Consider the following 19,959-nt stretch of genomic DNA (forward strand, 5'->3'; position numbering starts at 1 on the left):
CTTCCACGTAAGTGGGTACTTACCATACAAGCTTAAACATGTGCTTTAAGTCAGGTGGAGAACAGAGGTAAACTTCAGCACATGTTTAAATGCTTTTCTGTCAGGGGACCAGAAACACACCATTTCTGGTGTCTATGATGTTAACATGGAGAAGGGAAAAGAAAACAACTCAGAAATGGAAACCCCAACGTTTTGATTGAATTGCTGAAGACAACCCTACCTCCTCCTGCTTAGGTATTCCTTTCCATGGGAAATAAGCTCTATGATTTGGAAGTTTCACTGCCTCCTGTTAGGAGAAGTACCAGCAATGCATTGATAGTTACGTGTACAAGTGCCCATGTGAAAAATGAAAATATAAAGAGTCTCACCAAGTCGGTACTGAGCCACTCCTCAATGTCATCCATGACAGAGGACTGTGCAACAGGGATCTAGGGAGTGCAGCGAGAGAACAGCAAGGCAGGCAAAAACCAAAACACATCCACAATCATGGCCACAGAGCGATGGAAAACGCCAGAAATAAGATTAAAAACAAAACAAAAACAAAGGTGTAAGATGTGCTGGAAGGGAGAAAAAAAAAAGGAAGGCAACAAAATATAAATGGCATTTCAAATAAAGAAACACTTGGGAAGGAAATTATGAACAACAAGGCTAAATAAAACAACCCAAGAGAAGATTATGGGGGAATGACGTGACTCGATGCCAGCGTGAGCTGGGTAACTTCTCGACCACGTATTAAAACCATCAAGATGGACTGATGATTCTAATCTTGATCGTGAAAAGCTTTTAAGGGTAGAATACTGGATCTCAGTTAGGTTTTGAACGGTTAAATTTGCACCTTTTGTTTTGTACAATGGGTATTAGGCACGGTGAAGGGTTAGCAAAAAGAGGGGCTCAAAGCTCTTCAGGCAACACTCCTATGGAAACAATTTGGCCTTGTCTGCAGGTGGAGGCAGTCAGAGCGCAGGGTACACAGTCCTGTTTCCTTCCAGATCCTCCTCCCACCACACCACTGAGCCTTGGCACACTGGATTAAAGCAAAACCGTCCCAGCTCTATATTCTATGACCCTCTCACAACAGAACCCAACATGTGCCAGTATAAAGTGAGGAGCCTCCAAGGCGAAGGGGAGGAGGAGGATGGGGCAGCAGCTCCTGGCATGGGCACAGAAGGAAAGCACAGCACACTCCACTCCTCGTCAGGCCTCCATGGATGGGGTAACAAAAAGGCATGGAAGGTTTGCATCTCCCCCTGTGATAAACCCACTCACATTTCACTGGGTGATGGTGACAGCAGTGTGCTGAGCGCTGAAGTTATTTCAGTGTGTGTATTTACAAAGTGCTGCAGGCAACTGGGTCAGCAGAGGGAAATTACTGCCTATTAGGTGTAGAATTTCCTGACTTAACTACCCTGCTTCAATACAACTGAGGGCTGCAGAGGTAAACAGGAAAGCTGCACAATAGATCTCGTGAGGACAACCTGAAAAACACTTGGAAAGCCAAGTCAGACACGCAGGATCCAGGCCAGAGCGCAGCAATGGGGCTGGTGGGCAAGAGACCCTGTGGTGCTGGAGAGGTTCTGCTAGGAAGGAAAGGTGTCAGGGGTTGTCTACAGCTTTGCCTGGAACCTCTCATAGGAAGAAGAGCTGAAAGAGGCCCTGCAGATGAATTCACTGGGATATATAGTTTGCTGAAGGACTTCTAGTGGAAGAGGACAGAGATGCTGAATTACAGAGGCAGCAGCACAGGCTGATGCTGTTTAGCAGAGCTCCTCAAGAATTTTTTTCATGGAATCATATAAAGGACCTTATTATTATGCATTATTATCTTATTATTATTAAAGATTATCTAGTCCCGACCCCTTGCCACAGGCAGGGACACCTTCCACTAGACCAGGTTGCTCCAAGCTCCATCCTACCCAGCCTTTTTCTTCTAATCAAGCGGCCCTTTGCACTGAGGAGGTCAGTTAAGCCCTTGCTTGAGGTGAGGTCTGTGAAGGTGGGTTAGTTGTGTCAAACGGGTGGAAATCCAGGGCTCAGCCCAAAGCACCTCCCACCAAGAGGCACTGGGAAGATGGCCCAGCTCTGACTCTGCAGGCTGCTGCACAAAGTGCATGGGACACATCCAAGAAGGGTCAGAGGTGCAAGTTCTCATTTTGCTTTCAACTAACACATGAAGATCCCAAACAGAAAAGGATTTCCTGCCTTTTCCTTTGGAATGGGTCAGATTTAGGATAATTGCTCCTTTTTAACTTGCAACGGAGAGCTGAATCATGCACATCCTGCGAGGTGGCCATTAACAAGAGGCGGGCTCTGTAGACACCTTCCGACACATTCCTTCCCAAAGACAAGTTGCATCTTGCAGAACTGGCTTGTTACTTTAACAGCTTTGGCGAACACAGGCTTTAGAGATACAAAGCAATGAAATTATTCAGCCTACAGCAACCTAAAAGCTCCTGCAGAAGTTTCCCTGCTGCCTGTCTCCTGCATTGCTTAACACCGCACACAATAAGAGATGCTTTGGGAGGTGTAGCCTTCAGAGCTGCTCAGAAAGGTACTTGAAGGTTTCTTTAAGGATAAGAAAATGTGTATGGAGGGGAGGAAGAAAACAGCAGGGGTTTTTTTGCTCTTCTGTGAGTAAAATAAGAGCAGCTGTTCTATAAAGTATATTATGCAGTCCCTGTGTTAGAAGCAACACAGTTCAAATCTTGGTTATCCTGAAAACAGGACAGATGACTGAGCAAGAAATGGACTCTTGAGTTTGCAGGAGTCCTGGAAGAACAGCTCGGCAGTGCAGGAGCCTGTGCTGCTGTGTTCTGGAAGATTTAAATAAAAAGTAAAGGAATTCCACTTTCAGACAGGCCCACTTTCTAGAAGAAACAAACACAAACCTCAGAAGTGCAAGAACACTTCTCACAGGTCATATATAAGCAGCAGAGAGAACTGCAGGATAAACATTTGAGCATGTCAGCCTTTTGCTATTCAGCACTGACCTTTTAAAAAGCTTCCCCCACCTTCCAGCACGCCACAGAAGTGCCAAGAGTTTGTATCTATTGCTCCTTCCCTCCTCAAACCCTCCTCAAACACAATTTATTGTGTCAGACTGAGCCCCAGTTCCCCCATAAAACATGGGTTCCATGTATCAGGTTTAATTTGTTCGAGAAGAAAGAAGGGGGAAACTCTCAAGAGTAACTGGAAGTTTTAAAATGCTTTAACTCTCAGATTGCACCATTTATATTCCAGTCGAAAGTGGCCACACACAGAAGTTTGGCTTTTGCCAGTCTCTTGCGTATTTGGCAAGTTTCCCCTTTCCAGAAGCCCCTGAACTGAAAAGTGTGGAGGGGAGTTTTGTTAAAACTAATCCCCTAAACCACAACAGAAGCAATGTAAAACTAAATTAGCTGGTTTACACATTAAAAAAAGACAACAGCTTCTGGGAACAAACAGCAGTGACAGCCACAGACTACATGGAAATGGCTCCAGAATGGGATACCCTCTTGTTAATACTTTGATTATGCAAACATACACGGTCTAGTGAAGCTCTGAGTCTTGGCAAGACAGTTCCCTAGATAGTCACTGTTGGCTGCAAGAGCTGTTTTTATAACAATATTGTGATTTCTTTGAGTCTATATTCAAAGTAAATGGAAGTTAAGTCACAAAATAGTTTTGGGTGCTTTACGTAACCGGCTTGAATTAAAAGTTGGGCTCATTGTTCAAATTCCTTTTTTATTTAGTCTTTGGAAAAAAAACCCTACAAATGGGATCATCTCAACAATCCCAAAAGGGAAATGGAAAAGGAGGGCTGGGGGAACAAAAGGGAGCACTCAATCCCACAAAACCCACAGGAACCTGGAATTCAAGGTCTTACTTCGATCTAAGTTAGATCCTGTTGGTGTTCTCCCTAGCAATCAAAAGCCAAAGAGTATTGCCAATATATTTCCTCAGAAGTCACATAATCCAATATTCTACCCTTAAAAAGACAGTTTAAGGTTATCATCATCACATTTTATTTCTATTAAAAATGATCCCACTGGAAAAGAAGCAGGTATGAAATGACAATTCAGGTTTCTAGGTGAGCTCATTAATGTTCTTCAAATGTTTAACAAGGTTCATGCTAATTGTTGCTAGACTACTGCCTTGTAGTAGCTTAGTTAATTCCACTTCTTTCTAGGTGTTTAACGAAGCTGACACCAACACTTGGTTAGTTGCTATTCACTCCCCCCCATTAGTTAGCAGTAGTAAAGAAAGGTCTGTCATTCCCAGAGCAGCAGAACAAGCACTAAGATGCATACTAGCAGTCTACTCCAGCTTACTACTACAGCCTTACCACCTATTTAAAGCTGTTGTAATCTTGAAACAGCTGCCTGGCCTCAATATTAGAACATGTTTGACTTTACATGTAAGGGTTTAATTAGCTACTTGATTACTTGGAACTGTGTTTGCACATTGCATAGTTGGGGAAGGCAAGAGCTCGGGTGCAGTACGCTCCCCAAACACAGCCTGTTGTGCCCGTACAACAACCAGCCCATCTGGATCTGATGGCATGTCCAGGCAGTGAAAGCCTTTGTTCATGTGGGTGTCCTTGTAAAATGGCTCCATAAAATGCCATGGCTGGACAGGGAATGAAACCCATGTGGTCTTCAGAACAAGGGAACACGCCTGCTTGCCTTCAAAAGGGAGAGGGGTCCTACCACATCAGAGAAATGAGATCTTCCCCTGTTTATTTCTCTATCCGTCCACAACTCAAGCACTTTAGTCTCCAAGAAGATGACGTATTTTAACAGTCTCACGTTACCCAAGGCATTTCCACATCTTAGATCCTATCTCTCTACCGAAGGCACACAGCGGCATCCCGCTTTGTTACTGATCAACAACATCTCAGCAAAGGTTTCAGCTAATCTTTACTCACATATCTTTACCACAAAGAGGAATCTCCTCTCCAGCCAGACGTGCTGCTGCTGGTGGTCGAGATGCAATGCTGAAAGCTGTTCCTATCACTTTCTGTGACCTCTGGTTCAGTTTCATTCTTCCCCTGCCACTCTCCCAAATAACACCACTGCCCTGATATGGTGGCTTAAGCAACACCTACTTCTCACTTTCATTACAAATATCCACGTGGCATGTGAACGGGGTAACAGATGATTCTAACAAATTAAGAGATCTCAATAGCTGCCCAAACTCATGAGAAGGGAACTGGAATTAGCTGCACTAAAACATGGTGGTCTTATGCTCAAGTCTGTGCCTATGAGCTGCTGATACAAACCCCTGTATGACACTTGCCTTGCAAAACCCCAGGCCTTACACTGCAAACAGACCCATTACTGGAACAGCTCAGTTGTCATCCCTAAGTCATATTTGAACCACAAACTTTTCTGCAGCTATCACTTTTGTCTACATTAGCTGGAATGGATAAAGGTGTGGTTTGTGTCTCCATGGTCCTGGCATCCCTTTACCAGCAGAACCGAGCTGTAGATGAAGCTGAAACAGAAGCAACACTGCCAAATTCACTGGGAGAGTACACATGAGGCCCTGAGCAAGCCTTCCTCTGCAAAGGAGTGTTGGTGGAACTGGGATGCCCAGAAATGGAGTGGGAAGAACTCAACCCTAAAGCTAAAACATATCATGGTTTGGAAAGAACATCATCAGGTCACAAGGGATGCTCTGGCAGGGAGAGGATGCCCTTTCAGTGGTCACAGTGTTGTACAGGCACAGGTAATGGCAATGTCAGCTCGCCCCTCTTCTCCCCCTCATCTCCAAGTACAAAAAGCTACCAAGGAATGTGCACCTCAAGTTCATACGTGGGATGCTAATTATTTCACTGCTATTGCAAATGCTACAAAGTCATGTTAATAAATATGGTTAAGAACTACAGCCAGTTAAGAGGAAGAACAGAGTTAATCATTAGTTTAGCTTTGGTTTAGGTATTTCTCTCTCATATTTAGCATACAAACAAGGTGACAGGTTTGTAAGAGCAGCGGCTGGCTGGACAGCCAGACCCCTTTCCCTCCCCAAATCCATATGCCTCCATGAATGCTGCAGTATCCTTTTTCCAGGCTGAATAACCACAAGCCAATGAAGGAATATTGTCTTTGTTTTCTTAATAAAGCAGTGGTGAGAGTGGTGTGAACAGCAGGGGTGCCGATTTCATGCTTCCCCGCTCTTGTAAACAGTGGAAAGGCAAAGAAGAGGAACTAACTAAATCACTGGATTATTCATTATGGATGAACATCTAACAGTGGCACAGCACATCTCAGGCTGCAACAGAGCTACCGAACAGCAAGAGCCTCTGTGAACTACAGTCAACACTATCAGAGGCGGAGCAAACGCTGCACACTTCATGGCTTTTCACTCTGGTGTTGAGCTGTGGGTCTCTGACAAGCACCAAACTGAAATGCTGGCTCCCAAGGACAGGTACCTACAGCTGGGTTTACCCCTGTGTGCTTGCAGGCACACAACTGCTTTTGGGTGCTTGTGTGGGCAGGCAGATACAACTGAATAGATGCACGTGTCCGATGGCATGTACCAGCCATGCAAACTCCTGACAAACTCACAAGCTGCCTCTCAGAAATAACCTGGATTAGCCTTAAATCTAGAACAATAAATACAAAGTGTTTACAGATTATTTGATATTGGATTTTCTCAACCTTAAACTGTCTGCGATGTGTCTATAAGCACTGAGCAGCTTGGTCTGGGACATGCAAGGCTCTCCCTGGAGTGAGGCGTTCCTGCCCCATGGGCCTCCTGACACCCAGCCCCATTCGCTGCACTGCAAGTGCACCCCAGCCCACAGGGAATCCTGCACGGTGCCTTTCTGAACTCGGCTGCAGCCAGGACTGCTTCAGAGGGGCTTTGTACAGTCACATCATTGGTACTAATCTCGAACACTTCAAATGATGGATTATGGCATCCAAAAAACCACAAAATTGGTCTTAGAACTTGGCTTTAAGGCATAGCTGAGGCTATTTTTTACCTACCTCTGACTTCTGCACTTAAAGCAGGCTTTTGAACTGCTCTCTGCAAGCGCGTTGATGAAGGACAACTTCAAACGAGGTCAACATGTGCAGAGATTCAGTGATGTTCAGAAGCCTGATTTTATCAGAGCACTGGCATCACTAGACATGGGAATTAAATCCTTCAAGCCAGAAACACTCTTATACCTTTTGGAGTCTGAATCTTAATGCCAGTGGGGTGCAAGAAGTCAACCTGGAGAGCAGTTCTCCCATTCCCTTCCTTTCATAAAGAACTACCCCTACATTACTCATTTCATTAGGTATGATCCTACAACTTCCATATGTTTATTCCAAAGTTAAGCACTCCCAGAAAAGGCTGCTTTAAAGACATGTGGGAAGTGCTCTCTTTATGGACAAGATCCAGGAGACTTGTGTTTATCCCTCGAAAAGTGGATACTGCATAAATAAATCAAGACAGTATAAGGAACCGAACGGATCCCCAAGCTTCTTCTGAAGGCAGCGTGGGATTCTACATATGATTCAGTTGGATACGGGCCTTTGTGCTGTATAAACCAGGAATTGGTGCAAATCTTTCCCTTTGCCCCTGGAAATGATGTAGGTGGGGAATAAACTCCTTGTACTGTCTGATTTCAAGCGGTTCAGTAGGGCAGGACAAGAGGTGAATGGAGGATGGTTATTCTAGGTGAAGGGACTGGGGTGGGCAGGAGGAATCGCTTCACTGGTGAAGTCCTCACCATTCCTTGTGTAATTAGCCACTTGTCTATGGGCTCCATGTCTGAGTTCCCACCTTTACCTCTCCTCTGTGTTGAGAACAGAAAGGTCCATAAAGAAAGAAACCACAGCAACAACCCATGATAAAGTAATAGAACAGCAGCAAGTTTAAAACTTCACATACATGTAACACACACACACAGAGCTGCATCCCCCTCTGCTCCGTCTGCGGAGGGACAGACCTCCCCCTGACCTCTGCACTTCCTACAGACAGTTCAAGGTATTTTAGCACTTCCTCCACACTGATATTAAAACCCCAAATCACTGGCTAGTAGTGAGGCTGATGTTTGTCTTCTTCTTAGAAGAAAAAGTATAGGCTATCCAACCTACTAAAATCAGGATGGAAAACACCCGTGTTACACACTGTGGAGTTTCCCTTGTTTATGAAGCTGTGAGTTGCAGCACACTCTAGTTACCTTCTTGATCTCAGCAGACAGACTCTGCTCCAAACTCTAAGTGTGACAGCTCTAATGATGGCATTGAGCAGGAGGGTAAGTAACGGCAGTGTTCTGGCAGCCTTTTAAAGCGCCCCTCTTGAGAGGCAGCAGAGGTGAAAAGGACCTCTGATGCACCCAGTTCCAGTTGCAGACTACATGGCACAGCAACACAAAGACTCCCAAGACGGCTCCTTATCCTTCAGCATCTCATCCCTGAGCCAGGGCCTGGATGCAGAGTCATCTCCAGCTCCAGAGGGGCTTGCTTGGGATCGGCACTGATTCCAGCCCACCAGCCCTGATAGAACTGGGCTAGCTCAGCAGAGCCACTGGTGTGGTTATGTATGACACCCATATACATGGGCCACCCTCTCCTGTCCCCAGTTCCACGCAGAATGGAGAATCAGCTGTAATCTTTTACATCTCATTTCAGTACTTGTGCTGAGAAAAAAGGGGGGAGAAAAATCACTCCAGCTTCATCTCCTCCCTGGGTAACACTAGAGGATTGTTTCTTGGCCACCTCTCCTCCCAGTTGTGATCACGCAACAACTCTGTGGCAACAAAAGCAATTCCCAACATGGAAAAGCAATATTAAGAAAACTGTTATTTTTAGCTCATCTCGTTTCCAGCTGCTAAATCATATTAAAAGACAGCTCATGCCACGTGAGCAGCCATCTCCCTGCAGACCATTCTGAGAATGACTACATTAGAAACGTCGGATGTGCTGAATTTTACCCCTGGAACAAGACATGTGTGAAGAATGTGTTGTGAACCTCTTGGCTCCTCCCTAGAGCTGTTCTTAAATTAGCTCTCTACCCAAATGAATGTGTGTCGTTTGTTTACCGAGCACTGCCAGGGTTTTTTGACACACATAACTTCAGGAGGGTTTAATTTCCTTCAAGAAGAGACACCCACAAGCCTCACAAACACTTGACACGAAGTGGTGTTTACCCACGAACGACTGCATTTCAAAACAAGCTATTCTGATTACATGATGCAGTCACCAAGACCTTTGAAAAGAGGCTGAAATTCTCTACAACGTCTCAGAGCCCAAAGTTCCACCACCCATAAAGCGTTTGCCTCAAAAAATACTTTGACCATCAGATTAGCTTAGACACAGCCCTTTGAACTGACAACACTAGGGACAGAGCTGGTGTGAATGACACGTCCCATCAGGGCCTCAGGCAGAACTGGCTGAGAACAAAAGTGTTAATAAATAAGGACACGACCCCGTGGCCACCAAGGGAATAGAGCCCCTTGACCAGTAGCTAAATGCAAGCCCCTTGCGTTTGGGTAGCCAGGAACAAAGAGGAGAGCCTCAAATCCTTTCCCAGGTCCTGCCAACAACACAGCTCGGTGATACTGGGGGCTTGGGTTGTCACGTTGGCTTCAGGAATTCCTCCCTCATTCCTCCCTTAATGTACTTCTCCCCCTGCCTCCCCCTTTTCCCTCAGTACTGCTGGTATGAGTGTTTGTGGGGCTGAGCTTGAAACTGGTCATGGGGCTGACCTGGGTTATAAATTACCCTTTTGCAGGAGGACAGGGACAGGAACAAGCAGCTGGATTTGTGGAGTGGGGGTGATGCTCTGTAAGGAATCATTGCTGAAGCCCTGCTACCACTGAACTATGGCCCAGGCAGGCAGGCAGCTGGGATCTGACCCCAGCTGGCTCCCAAAGCAAATTCTCCGTGGCTCAGAGCACAAGCTGCCAGGCATGCCAGCTGCCCTGAGCGCTCCCATTTCAACTTATGAAAGAACTAGGGCGGGATCAGCCAAGGCCTGGGGAGGCAATTCTCCATGGAGGGAGGCGTGAGGGCTACACTGGCTCTGCCATGCTCCCTAGTGGTCAGCACAGGCTGGGAAAGGCTCTGACCTTGCTCCATCATCTCAAAACTGACAGCTGAGCACAAAAGAGCAGGACAGCTTTAAAAAGCAGGGTGGTAGGAAGGGGTTGAGGGACGATCTGAAAGCTCTTTTCATTTGTGCCTTCACCAAGGCACGCAGGCAAAGCTGGCCAAGCTCCATCTCTCAAACACGTTTCTAGCATCAGCTGCTGTGAGGTGACAGCACACGGGCCTCCTCTGCCCACACAAGATAGCAGGAGCCTGCCCTAGGACAGCCAGATCAGGCTGCATGCAAGGGCACTTATAGCAAGGCATGGGAAGCATTAAAAGTCTCTCCCTGTAACTTGCTCACATAGCCATGCACTTGGAGCAACGTCTAATAGATTAAGACTGCATCAACTTTCATAAGCAAAACCAAACCAAATTCACACCAGTGCTCACAAGACATTCCCCACTTATTCTTTTCAGCAGTGATTCCAGTCAAAGAGCTGAACTCCCGCAGGCAAGCTGCAAGAACACAGGAGAATTTACCCACTCTGATTATGATCTCTTTTAGGCTGGTGTGTTGAGTAGCGGCTCTTTAGAGATCATTACTGCGCAAGTACTTGCTCCTAGATATCAATTTCAAAATAGCCAGTGCTAGCATGTTGCTGGAATACAGAATGAGAAGTCTCAGTCAAAAGCAGCTGCCTACAGCTTGGATTCCATGCACGGCTCCAGATAACAAAACACAGAGCAACCACCTACCCCTCCTGTGTTCTGTTTTCGAACATCCAGGGCAGACGCTAGTCCTTTGACAGCCTGTGGATCCTCATATGTCACGCTGCAAGAAAGGAACAAACCAGAGAAATAGAAGGAAGTCCAGCAGTCACCCACAAGGAATGCACTTGCTACTCTGATTTACACCCCTGGAAATCAGAAAGCATGTTCTTTTTCTTAACAAGACTTCAAACATACGAAGTGTATTCCAAGAGGAGGAGCGTGCGCTGTATAAAGACCATCCATCAGTTTCAGTAAGCACGTTGAAGCAAAAAGAGTAAGACCAGCATTATGAAAGGAAGGCAAATAGGTTATGAGGCACCATAAGCGTGTCCAAGAGCTAGCAGAGGACTATGATAGGAGGCCAGATTACAGATTATGTTTTGCAAAGCTTTGAAGATGACATTTGGAAGCCTGACCTTGGTATGTGCATGGGGGGCGGCAGGAGAGGGAGACTCAAAGGCAGATGAAACAACCAAGCAACTACAGAGAAGCAGACAAAATAAATGCACTATTTGCAGAGCAAATAAAAAGAGCTTCTGAAATTGCTGTGCAAAAGGGACATGTCGCAGCCAGGTGACAGAGGCAAGAGCATCATTTCTCAGAGCACAGTGGTGAGCCATGAGCTGAAGCAGACACCAAGACCTGCCCGTAAATCAGCCCCTGGGAGGAGCTGCGTGTCTGAGCAGGAGGAGCCCTTCCTCCTCCAGCCTGCTGCCTTCTCCCGGCTCTGAGCACAGCACCCAAAGGCTCTCACCTGCACAGCACAGCAAGTGACACTCGCATCTTCCCTGCCTTGCTGCTGCTCCATTTATACAGCATACAACCCAAGGAAGATATAGCAATCCTCCCTTGTGAAATCAGGGACTGATATGCGCTCCTTGTTCCATTAGCTCGCAGAATGAGATAGAAGTGCAGTGTGGGAAGACTAGTTTCGTGCTTCATTTAGCACAAGAGACAGAGGGACCTCTATTAGATCTCTCTGCAATGCATCTCCTTTCTGACTACACATTAGGGCTCTCAGCCTGAAATCTCCAGTGGTAACGCACGCCTCTACAGCAGAGCACGTCTTCTCAACACTGATACTACAGCTGAGGCAGTACCAATGGCTATATTGATAACTGCAAATAAAAGATCCTGATAAATTTGCTGGCTCAAGCTGCTATGTTTTGGACAATTTGCTAAGGTCTGAGCTAAACTATTTAACAATATTTCTTAGTTTGAGGCAAGATATTGATGTTATTCTGACTGCTCGTAGCCACTACATCCTCTAGAAACTGAAACCTGGAGGCAAGAAATAATATATGAAAGAAAAATACCCAAGTGTGTCTTCTACTGAATCTCGCTTGACAGGGATCAAAGGATTTCTTAGTAAGTGCATAGATTTATTTCCCATTAAAATAATTTGACCTGTTAAATGCCCTTGAAAGCGCCAGCTTTGCAGCTCTAGAGATGCAAGCCCTCTGCATATAAACAAATTAGGAATAGCACGGCAGCCAGGCAAGCTGCACGGCCTTGACAGCCTGCAAGAGCCTGACTGCTGGGCCAAAGGGAGACTTTAACTGGATGGTAATTCTGTTTCCAAGCCCTTGATGACAGTAATTCAGTCACCAAAGTATATCCATGACCTTCAGGTGAAGGACCCTTATGCTCCTGTAGCTCAAGCAGTGGCCGGGTGGATGGGATGACAAGCCTTTATGAGAGGAAGCATCTGCAGAAATAAAGGCAAGTACATTTCCAGGTTTCCAGTGAGCTCATTAACTGTGACAGTGAAATAACATTTCTCAGCTGGCTTGCTCTGCCCAGCAGCAGGAACTTCTCCATTTGCTCATCCTAATAATGACCAACAGGATTAGGATTGGATTAGAAGCACAAAAACATAAACCAAAACTACTTTTTCACTCTGGAACGAAGTCAAGAAGTTTCAGATTTATGCCCTTGGAAAACAGCAACACCGTGACTCAAACAGTGCTAAAGACAAACTCCACATACTTCTTTCGCTGCTCAGCCAAGGAACTGCCTCTTGTCTGCGCAAACATGTCGAAGTCATCACGAGGATTCGAGTGCTGGAGGGAGCTGAGCGTGCCGCTGACGCTGTTTGTACCCAAGTCTGCAACCAGAGGCACAGAAACTAAACCAGTGGAACAGCAAACCATATGCAAGCCCCATTGCAATGACTGGATAGGGTACAGAGGATGTCACTAACAATGCAGGACAGCTATAGAATCATAGAATGGTTTGGGTTGGAAAGGACCTTAAGATCATCTAGTTCCAACCCCCTGCCATGGGCAGGGACACCTCACACTAAACCATGTTGCCCAAGGCTCTGCCCAACTGGGCCTTGAACACTGCCAGGGATGGAGCATCCACAACCTCCCTGGGCAACCCATTCCAGTGCCTCACCACCCTCACAGTAAAGAACTTCTTCCTTATATCTAACCTGAACTTCCCTTGTTTCAGTTTGAAGCCATTCCCCCTTGTCCTATCACTACAGTCCCTGATGAAGAGTCTCTCTCCAGCATCCTTGTAGCCCCCTTCAGACACTGGAAGCTGCTCTGAGGTCTCCAGCAGCTTCTCTTCTCCAGGCTGAACAGGCCCAATGTTCTCAGCCTGTCTCCATATGGGAGGTGCTCCAGCACCTGATCATCCTTGTGGCCTCCTCTGGACTCACTCCAACAGCTCCACGTCCTTCTTATGTTGAGGACACCAGAACTGCACACAGTGCTCCAAGTGAGGTCTCACAAGAGTAGAGCAGAGGGGCAGGATCATCTCCTTCGACCTGATGGCCGACCCCATAGATATCACCTAGTTTACAGCTGCAGCACTCAAGTTCTGTCCAGAAGAGGCTGGAGGCTGCTGATCATGCATCTCTTAAAAGACAAATGTTGAGATTGTCTTATTCCTCCTGGAAGCACCACACCATAAGTACTCCTCATCGAGAAGCCAGCATTTGGGAATTGGTGTGCACTTGCTGCCCATCTCATCCCAAATAGGACCATCCCATTCATTAACATGGTCCATTCATTAACATGGTCCAAGATTTTGGGCATGGATATTAAGTCTTCTCCACAATGTTCTCTCTCACCTACTGACTGTGAAACCAAGTTTCAAATCAAGTGACAGGATATTGGTGCAGTGCTGAAAGAGGTGGAAAACCTTCAGCCAAATCAAGTGATCCTATCAAGCAATCTTTGGTTTGATTCAATGTAAAACACTTAAGAGTTTCATAAAACCTTTCATCCAAAGTTTTTAAGCATTATTTGTAGGAGAGGAATCAAGAACATTCACCACACTGATCTCATGGAGCTATAGCTAAGCAGAAATAAAAGTAGAGTGCAAGTTTTACCATGATCAGGAGCCTGCACCCTTTCCTTCAGTCTTGTCTCCCTTTGTGCCAGGCTGGTTCTCAAATACAGTTTTCTACAGTGGAGGGGAGTGGAAAAGCCTTCCTAATCCTGTAACCCACATACCCAAACCTTCCAAAGGACACATGGCAACATTAATCAGGTAGTGGAAAGCCAAAAGGAACAGAAACTCCCTGACCCACAAGTGAAAATGGCTCCTCGTAAATCCCAACAGCCCACTGCAATAAGGGTTTGAACTGGGTGTTCACACTGGTCACAGGAACCTCAGCAACTGCCAGACTTGCTCCTGCAATCACAAACCTGGATTGCCCAGCAGCCCCTGCATGATGTTCAAGACCCACAGACGTGTTAGGCTTGAAAAAGTCCATGCACTGAGCCTGGTGTTCATCAGCACTCTTCAGATCAGGTACTCACCAAGCCCTGCAAGCTGGGAAGAAAGTGAGGACGGGGGGGCTGAGTTTCCAACCATTGGGCTCACTACAGCTGGAGAGCCAGGACCCAGATCTATTAAGTTATCTTCTGTCACCTCATTCAGTACCTGTTGGGACACGAGAAACACAGCAAGTTCCACATGGCAGAGGTTTCTTCTTGCAGTGCGACACTAAACATCAAAACATAATGGGTGCTTCCTAAAAAGATCTCTCTTGCACGCTGCCAAATGGACCAGCCTCTTGGATACCACAGTGATAAATGCAGAATCAAAAGGGTCAGCCACCAAAAAACCCCTCAGCTTGACTGCTCAGCACAGCCAGAAACTCTCCTGGAGGTCATCAACATCTCTCCAGTTGATGTCTCTGTGTTCTCCACCTCTTTTAGTCAAAATCTAAGTCAAACTGAATTTGCTGCCATCTTCCACATTAGGTATGAACTGCTTCCAGAAACAAAACTTCTTTGTTGTGACTAAAGTCACCATGCAGAGCCTGTGCTGGATTTTGCACCACACTGCAGTGGAACAGCCAAACAGGCAAAGTGAATGGAGGCAATGGTTAGAAGAATGCAGAATGGAAAATGTAACAGTGCCACATAAGAATGCATCACAAACTCGGGTCTTGAACATTGAAAGAATAATGAGAACTGTAATTCTTCAACTTGGAAAGGGGCTGCTGAAAAAGGAGATGAGAGGGGTTCCTAAAACTATGAGTAGCATTAAGAAAATTAACCTGCACAGTGGTATTATAAGACACTGTGATCAAATGTAAGCAAAGTATTTATTATATAGAAAATCCCACATGAATACATAAAAATGTATAGTACAACTCACTGCATAATTGTGGAACTCACTGCACAAGGACATTGTGAATGCCCAAAGTCCACATAGACTCAAAAGCAACCAAAAAAGTTAATAGAGGAAAGAAAATCCACCAAGGATGGTAAAACCAGAGATGTTTTAGTGGAGTGTCTTCCCGATCTAAAAGCTGTCACTTGTGGTTTGTGTGTCCTCAGGCTCTTTTCCCTGTGTCCACTATTCACCACTACGGGCAGGAGACAGGCAGGACAGGTAAAAAGGTTTGATCCCAGTGATACCAGTATGGTGTAGCTGCTGAGATAATAAATGGAGTTAGGTACTTACTCCATTGCTGGCATTTTGTGTTGAACGTCCCGATCTGTATCGCTCAAATCTGTTCAGAAAACAACAAAACACCAACATAGATTATCAAAACCACCACTAAGCAATGAAAAACACGAGTTTAACAGAGCCATGACACTGAACTCAGCTTTTGTTGGTTCAAGAGGCAACCCTGAAAGCTTTAACTCCGAGCCAGGACAAAGGGAGGATAGATGCAGAAGTGCATTCTTGGCAAATGTGGATATTAAACTGACTAATCTGATCTTGCTGCACACACAAGCCTGGAAAACACTGTAGGATTTGTCTTTGGTTTTGGTTGTTTGGGTTGTTTTTCTTCCATTAAGTGCTTCATGACAGCCTATTCTGTTAGCCAAGGGACAGGAGGAACTGCAGCAAGATTGATGCTCCCTGCTAAACAAGCTGAGCACGGCAGCAAGTCTGACTCCCACTTAACAGCTCCCTCTTGCTGCAAGAGATGTAAATGAGAGGCCATATGCAGGTTAGAGCACAGCTCTGCCCAGGCAGCACATGGCAAGAGAAACAAGGATGAGCACGTTCATTTCTTAAAGTGTTCTGGGTCAAAGATTGTCAAAGCCTCTGTGCAAATAGGTTCGTCCTTTCCAAGAATGAGAAGTAATGATGCTGGATAAAAATCCTCATACTTCTTAGGGCAAGAAGAAAGTCAAGATCTGGTCTCTTCTCTACTCCTTCCCCAACCAGATGGGCATTTGGGGCCACAAACCTAACCCCAGCTTTCATGAAGTCAAAAAGCAGGGGGAACTAGCGCCTCTCAAGGCCTATCTGAGGTCATTCCAATCTCCTTCCTCACCAGGAAAAGCATCACGATGTCTCTGGTTCGAATTTTCCCTCATTTAAAAGTAGTTTCATGTGTAACCTCTCTTTTCACTAAAAACCACATAACATTCATGTAATCCCATAGGTCTTCTCCCAGATGGACAAAATACAACCAGGAATCTCAAGCAGACTAAAATCTTTTCTTGATGTAGCAGAGGAAAATGCAGACTTCAAAGGCAGCAAAACCAAATTCAGGCCCAATTTTCAATTTTAGGAAACTGTGGGTGTCTACTATTACTGGAAATCCAGCTCCTTTAGCTGGAGACCTGAGACACCTCCCACCTCATATTTCTCACCAAAAGGCTTATGAACCACACATTGGTTTACATCCAAAGCTTCCCAGCAAAGGCCAGAGCTCCTGCTTGAGTCACTGGCAGAGCTTGGTACCCAACTAGAAAGACGAATGTGGAGCTATTGGAATAGCAGAGGAGGAACTGGGATTTATTGAAACATTCAGACCAGTGCAGCTATTCCAGCACAAACAGCTTGCTAACATCACTCAGCTCACCTTTCAGAGTATAATGACTGCAAATACATTAGCCCCAGCCAGCAAAGTCACAGATGGAGGAAAATAGAGAAAATATTAAGGGTGAACAGACCAAGCCTTAGTGACAGTTACACTTTGCCACTTGTAGGATCGTGCTCGTGCATGAAACACACCCCATTTCACTTGAAAAGCCAGCATTTGTTTCAAAGTTTGCCCTGATCTCCTCTGAATAACTAAAGCAAAGGCAAAAATCGAGGCCACTGAAGTCTTCTCTTCAGCCTTCGCCGTGACAGCACAGCTTCACAGATCTAGAGGCTAATTTATTTTTAAAGGCTTGAGAAACAAAGCCCTGTGCTAAGAGCAAGGAACAAAGGGTACTCTTTAGTGCCTCACACCCCAGGCCTGTCATTAAGGGGAAGATTAAACTTTCCCAAGACTGCTATATCACGTGTCACCTCCTGCAGCAGATGTGGCTGACAGCACCTTTGTCTAACATGTCCCAAGTCCTGCGACCCATGGGGATGATTCCTGCAGCCTAGCTCTTCAAAACCTCAGCTCTGCCCAATCTTCTCTCTAAGACTGTAAGTGTTAACTTAAAACCTAAACCCTTACATGTATGAAGGTCAGGCCCACCTCAGGCAGCTCCCCTTGCACCAGCACTGGAACTAGCAAGCTCAGAGCTCAGAAGACAGAGAGCTCACGGGAGTTTCCCTAAGCAGCACAAGCATTTGTGCAGAGCCCAAGCTAGGAAGTAGAACTAGTGACTGTGGCTGTGCTGGTTTGGGTCCTACATCCCTTCATCTCTACAGCACTGGGCAACAGGGACTTGCAAGCTCAAGTCTCTGCTAGTTCAGAGAGTTTTGCACTATAAAAGACCACAAAAAGACTTTGTAAATGCTTTCTGTGGCTTAGTTCTCTGCATTCTGCTACGTTGGACCATCGAGCCCATTGGCCAACTCTTGTCAACTGGCCTATTTTACACATAGCAAAACCCCAGAATGAATGTAAATAGTTGTTGGAAAAGGAGCCTCACCTTTCATATCGGAGAAAGACATTATTTAAATCATCATTCACATGCAGCAGCTCCTCTGTGACTTCCTCATTGGACACTCGTGAGATAAGCTCCACAATTCTCTGCTGCATAGCTCTACAGGTCCGGTTCAGTTCCTAGGAGCAATGCACACACATTCTGATAAACAGCCAGCAATAAGCAGATTCAGTTGAGCCAAACATGTCCCCCAGCTGAGAAACACTAAGACAAGTTTATCTTTGCATGATTAAATGTCACCCAAAAGCACATCTAATCAAACACCCTTCAAGAGACGACGGCATAAAACCTTGAGAGCCTATTTACAATTCAACATCCTGATTCTTCTTGAACTCTGAGCACTTCAGGAAATAAATATCTGTATTTTAGTGATCTGGTTTAAGAATAAAACATGTTAATACAACAGCTTTCCAGAAGAGAGCTTTCAAGGCAAATTCAATCTGCCTTTTTTTTTGGCAATATCATCCTTAGAAACTCAAAGATGGACAAGTAGGGAAAGAAAGTTACTTGTAGTAGCCCTGATGAACTAAGTGTGCTCTAGGAAGAGAAGTGTTCGGGACACAGAACCTACCAACCATTGAGAACATGAGGGTGAACACAAAGCAAGGAGCAGGAGCACAAAAAGATGAGCCCTCCACACAGTTCAGTGCTGAACTACACGCTGAAACGTTCCCTTCAACTGAGCAAGTCCACAGCCAAGAGGCTGCAAAGGGGCAGTGGGGAGTTTCAGAAGAAAATGTTAAAGAATATAGAGGAAGGGCATTTATTTGAGTAGTCTTTCATGCCAAGAAATGTAGATTTGAGTTTGCCCAAACCATGAGTTCTCCTGCTTCCAGGACACCTCTTCCAGCACAAATAACTTGGCACAACTCTTTACTCCTGAAAGTCCTCAAGACCAAAGATCAAAACTGGTCCTTTGAGGAGGAACTACAAGAAGAGACGTGACACATGGCACGGCACCACTGCTTAGTCTCACGGTTTTACTTCAATAAGCACTGACATTCCAACTGCAGCATGTCCCTCTGTCACCTTCTACCCCCTCCCAGCCTCTCTTCACAGCACAAATGCAGCACTAAACAAGGATGACTTGTTGGTACACAACCTTCGGGATGAAAGCAAAAACGTGTTTGTTTTCCTTGCTTGGTCTGACATCCTAAGCTCTGGATAAATTTCACCTAGTGCAATCCAGCTGCCTTAACAGCTTGAGGAATGCGTTCTCCAATGTCAGTTTTGATCCCATCACTTGAGAAGCAGATTGTGACATTTCAGAGGTTTGTTTGCTGCCTTTCCGAGAGGGCTGACAGTACCTATCTATTCTGCTCAGAGCTGGCTCTCCAGCAAGCTGTTTACACTTGATTGTTGGAGAAAATGTCAGGAATTATTTAAGGAGGAGAGGGGCTCTATAAACCTCAAAGCAAGGAGTCCTTGCATTGCAGCACCCGGCTTATGGCTTTCAAAAGACTAACCATCCTTTGTTAGCAAAACCAGGTTCTCCCCAGCTCTGTGATTCAGATTTAGGATGATTTCAGTCAAAGGAGGGAGGCAGTTGGGATGAAGAATCATTGCTGTCACTCTGGTTTATGATCAAGGTCTTTCACTTTAAAGCTATGCTGTAAGGTTATGCTGTCAAGATGTTAGTAGCTGTTTCTGAATGTAAGCAAAACTGTTCTGTGCTGCTTTGGTCTGTCATGGTTTCCTGGAAGCTTCTTTTGTTTTGAGCAGCCCAACCCAAATGGGCAGTAACTGAAAGGCTCTTTATTGCAAAGCCTCTCATCAGCTGCCATGATGGCTCTAAGACAAACACACAATACCGCTGCATGGGAGAGACCAGTTTTTGGATGGATTTCAAACACTGATGTATCACA

At 45.5% G+C, this 19,959-nt stretch overlaps 1 protein-coding gene across 3 annotated transcripts in view; it reads right to left on the reverse strand.

Moving 5' to 3' along the window:
• Nucleotides 1-19,959, reverse strand: part of TOM1L2 (target of myb1 like 2 membrane trafficking protein) — a 58,331-nt gene that overhangs the window by 8,165 nt on the left and 30,207 nt on the right. Inside the window, exons 8-14 of one of the 3 annotated variants that reach the window (XM_030484471.1) lie at nucleotides 18,080-18,213; nucleotides 15,708-15,756; nucleotides 14,552-14,675; nucleotides 12,765-12,882; nucleotides 10,761-10,836; nucleotides 7,700-7,765; nucleotides 369-428 (exon numbers count right to left, since the gene is read on the reverse strand). In XM_030484471.1, the coding sequence (XP_030340331.1) occupies nucleotides 369-428; nucleotides 7,700-7,765; nucleotides 10,761-10,836; nucleotides 12,765-12,882; nucleotides 14,552-14,675; nucleotides 15,708-15,756; nucleotides 18,080-18,213 (627 nt within the window). The remainder of the gene's footprint in view (nucleotides 1-368; nucleotides 429-7,699; nucleotides 7,766-10,760; nucleotides 10,837-12,764; nucleotides 12,883-14,551; nucleotides 14,676-15,707; nucleotides 15,757-18,079; nucleotides 18,214-19,959) is intronic. The other 2 variants (XM_030484472.1, XM_030484473.1) reach the window with 2 other exon arrangements.

The sequence above is a fragment of the Strigops habroptila genome, chromosome 4 (genome assembly GCF_004027225.2).
Source record: "Strigops habroptila isolate Jane chromosome 4, bStrHab1.2.pri, whole genome shotgun sequence".
In the NCBI taxonomy this organism is placed as follows: Eukaryota; Metazoa; Chordata; class Aves; order Psittaciformes; family Psittacidae; genus Strigops; species Strigops habroptila.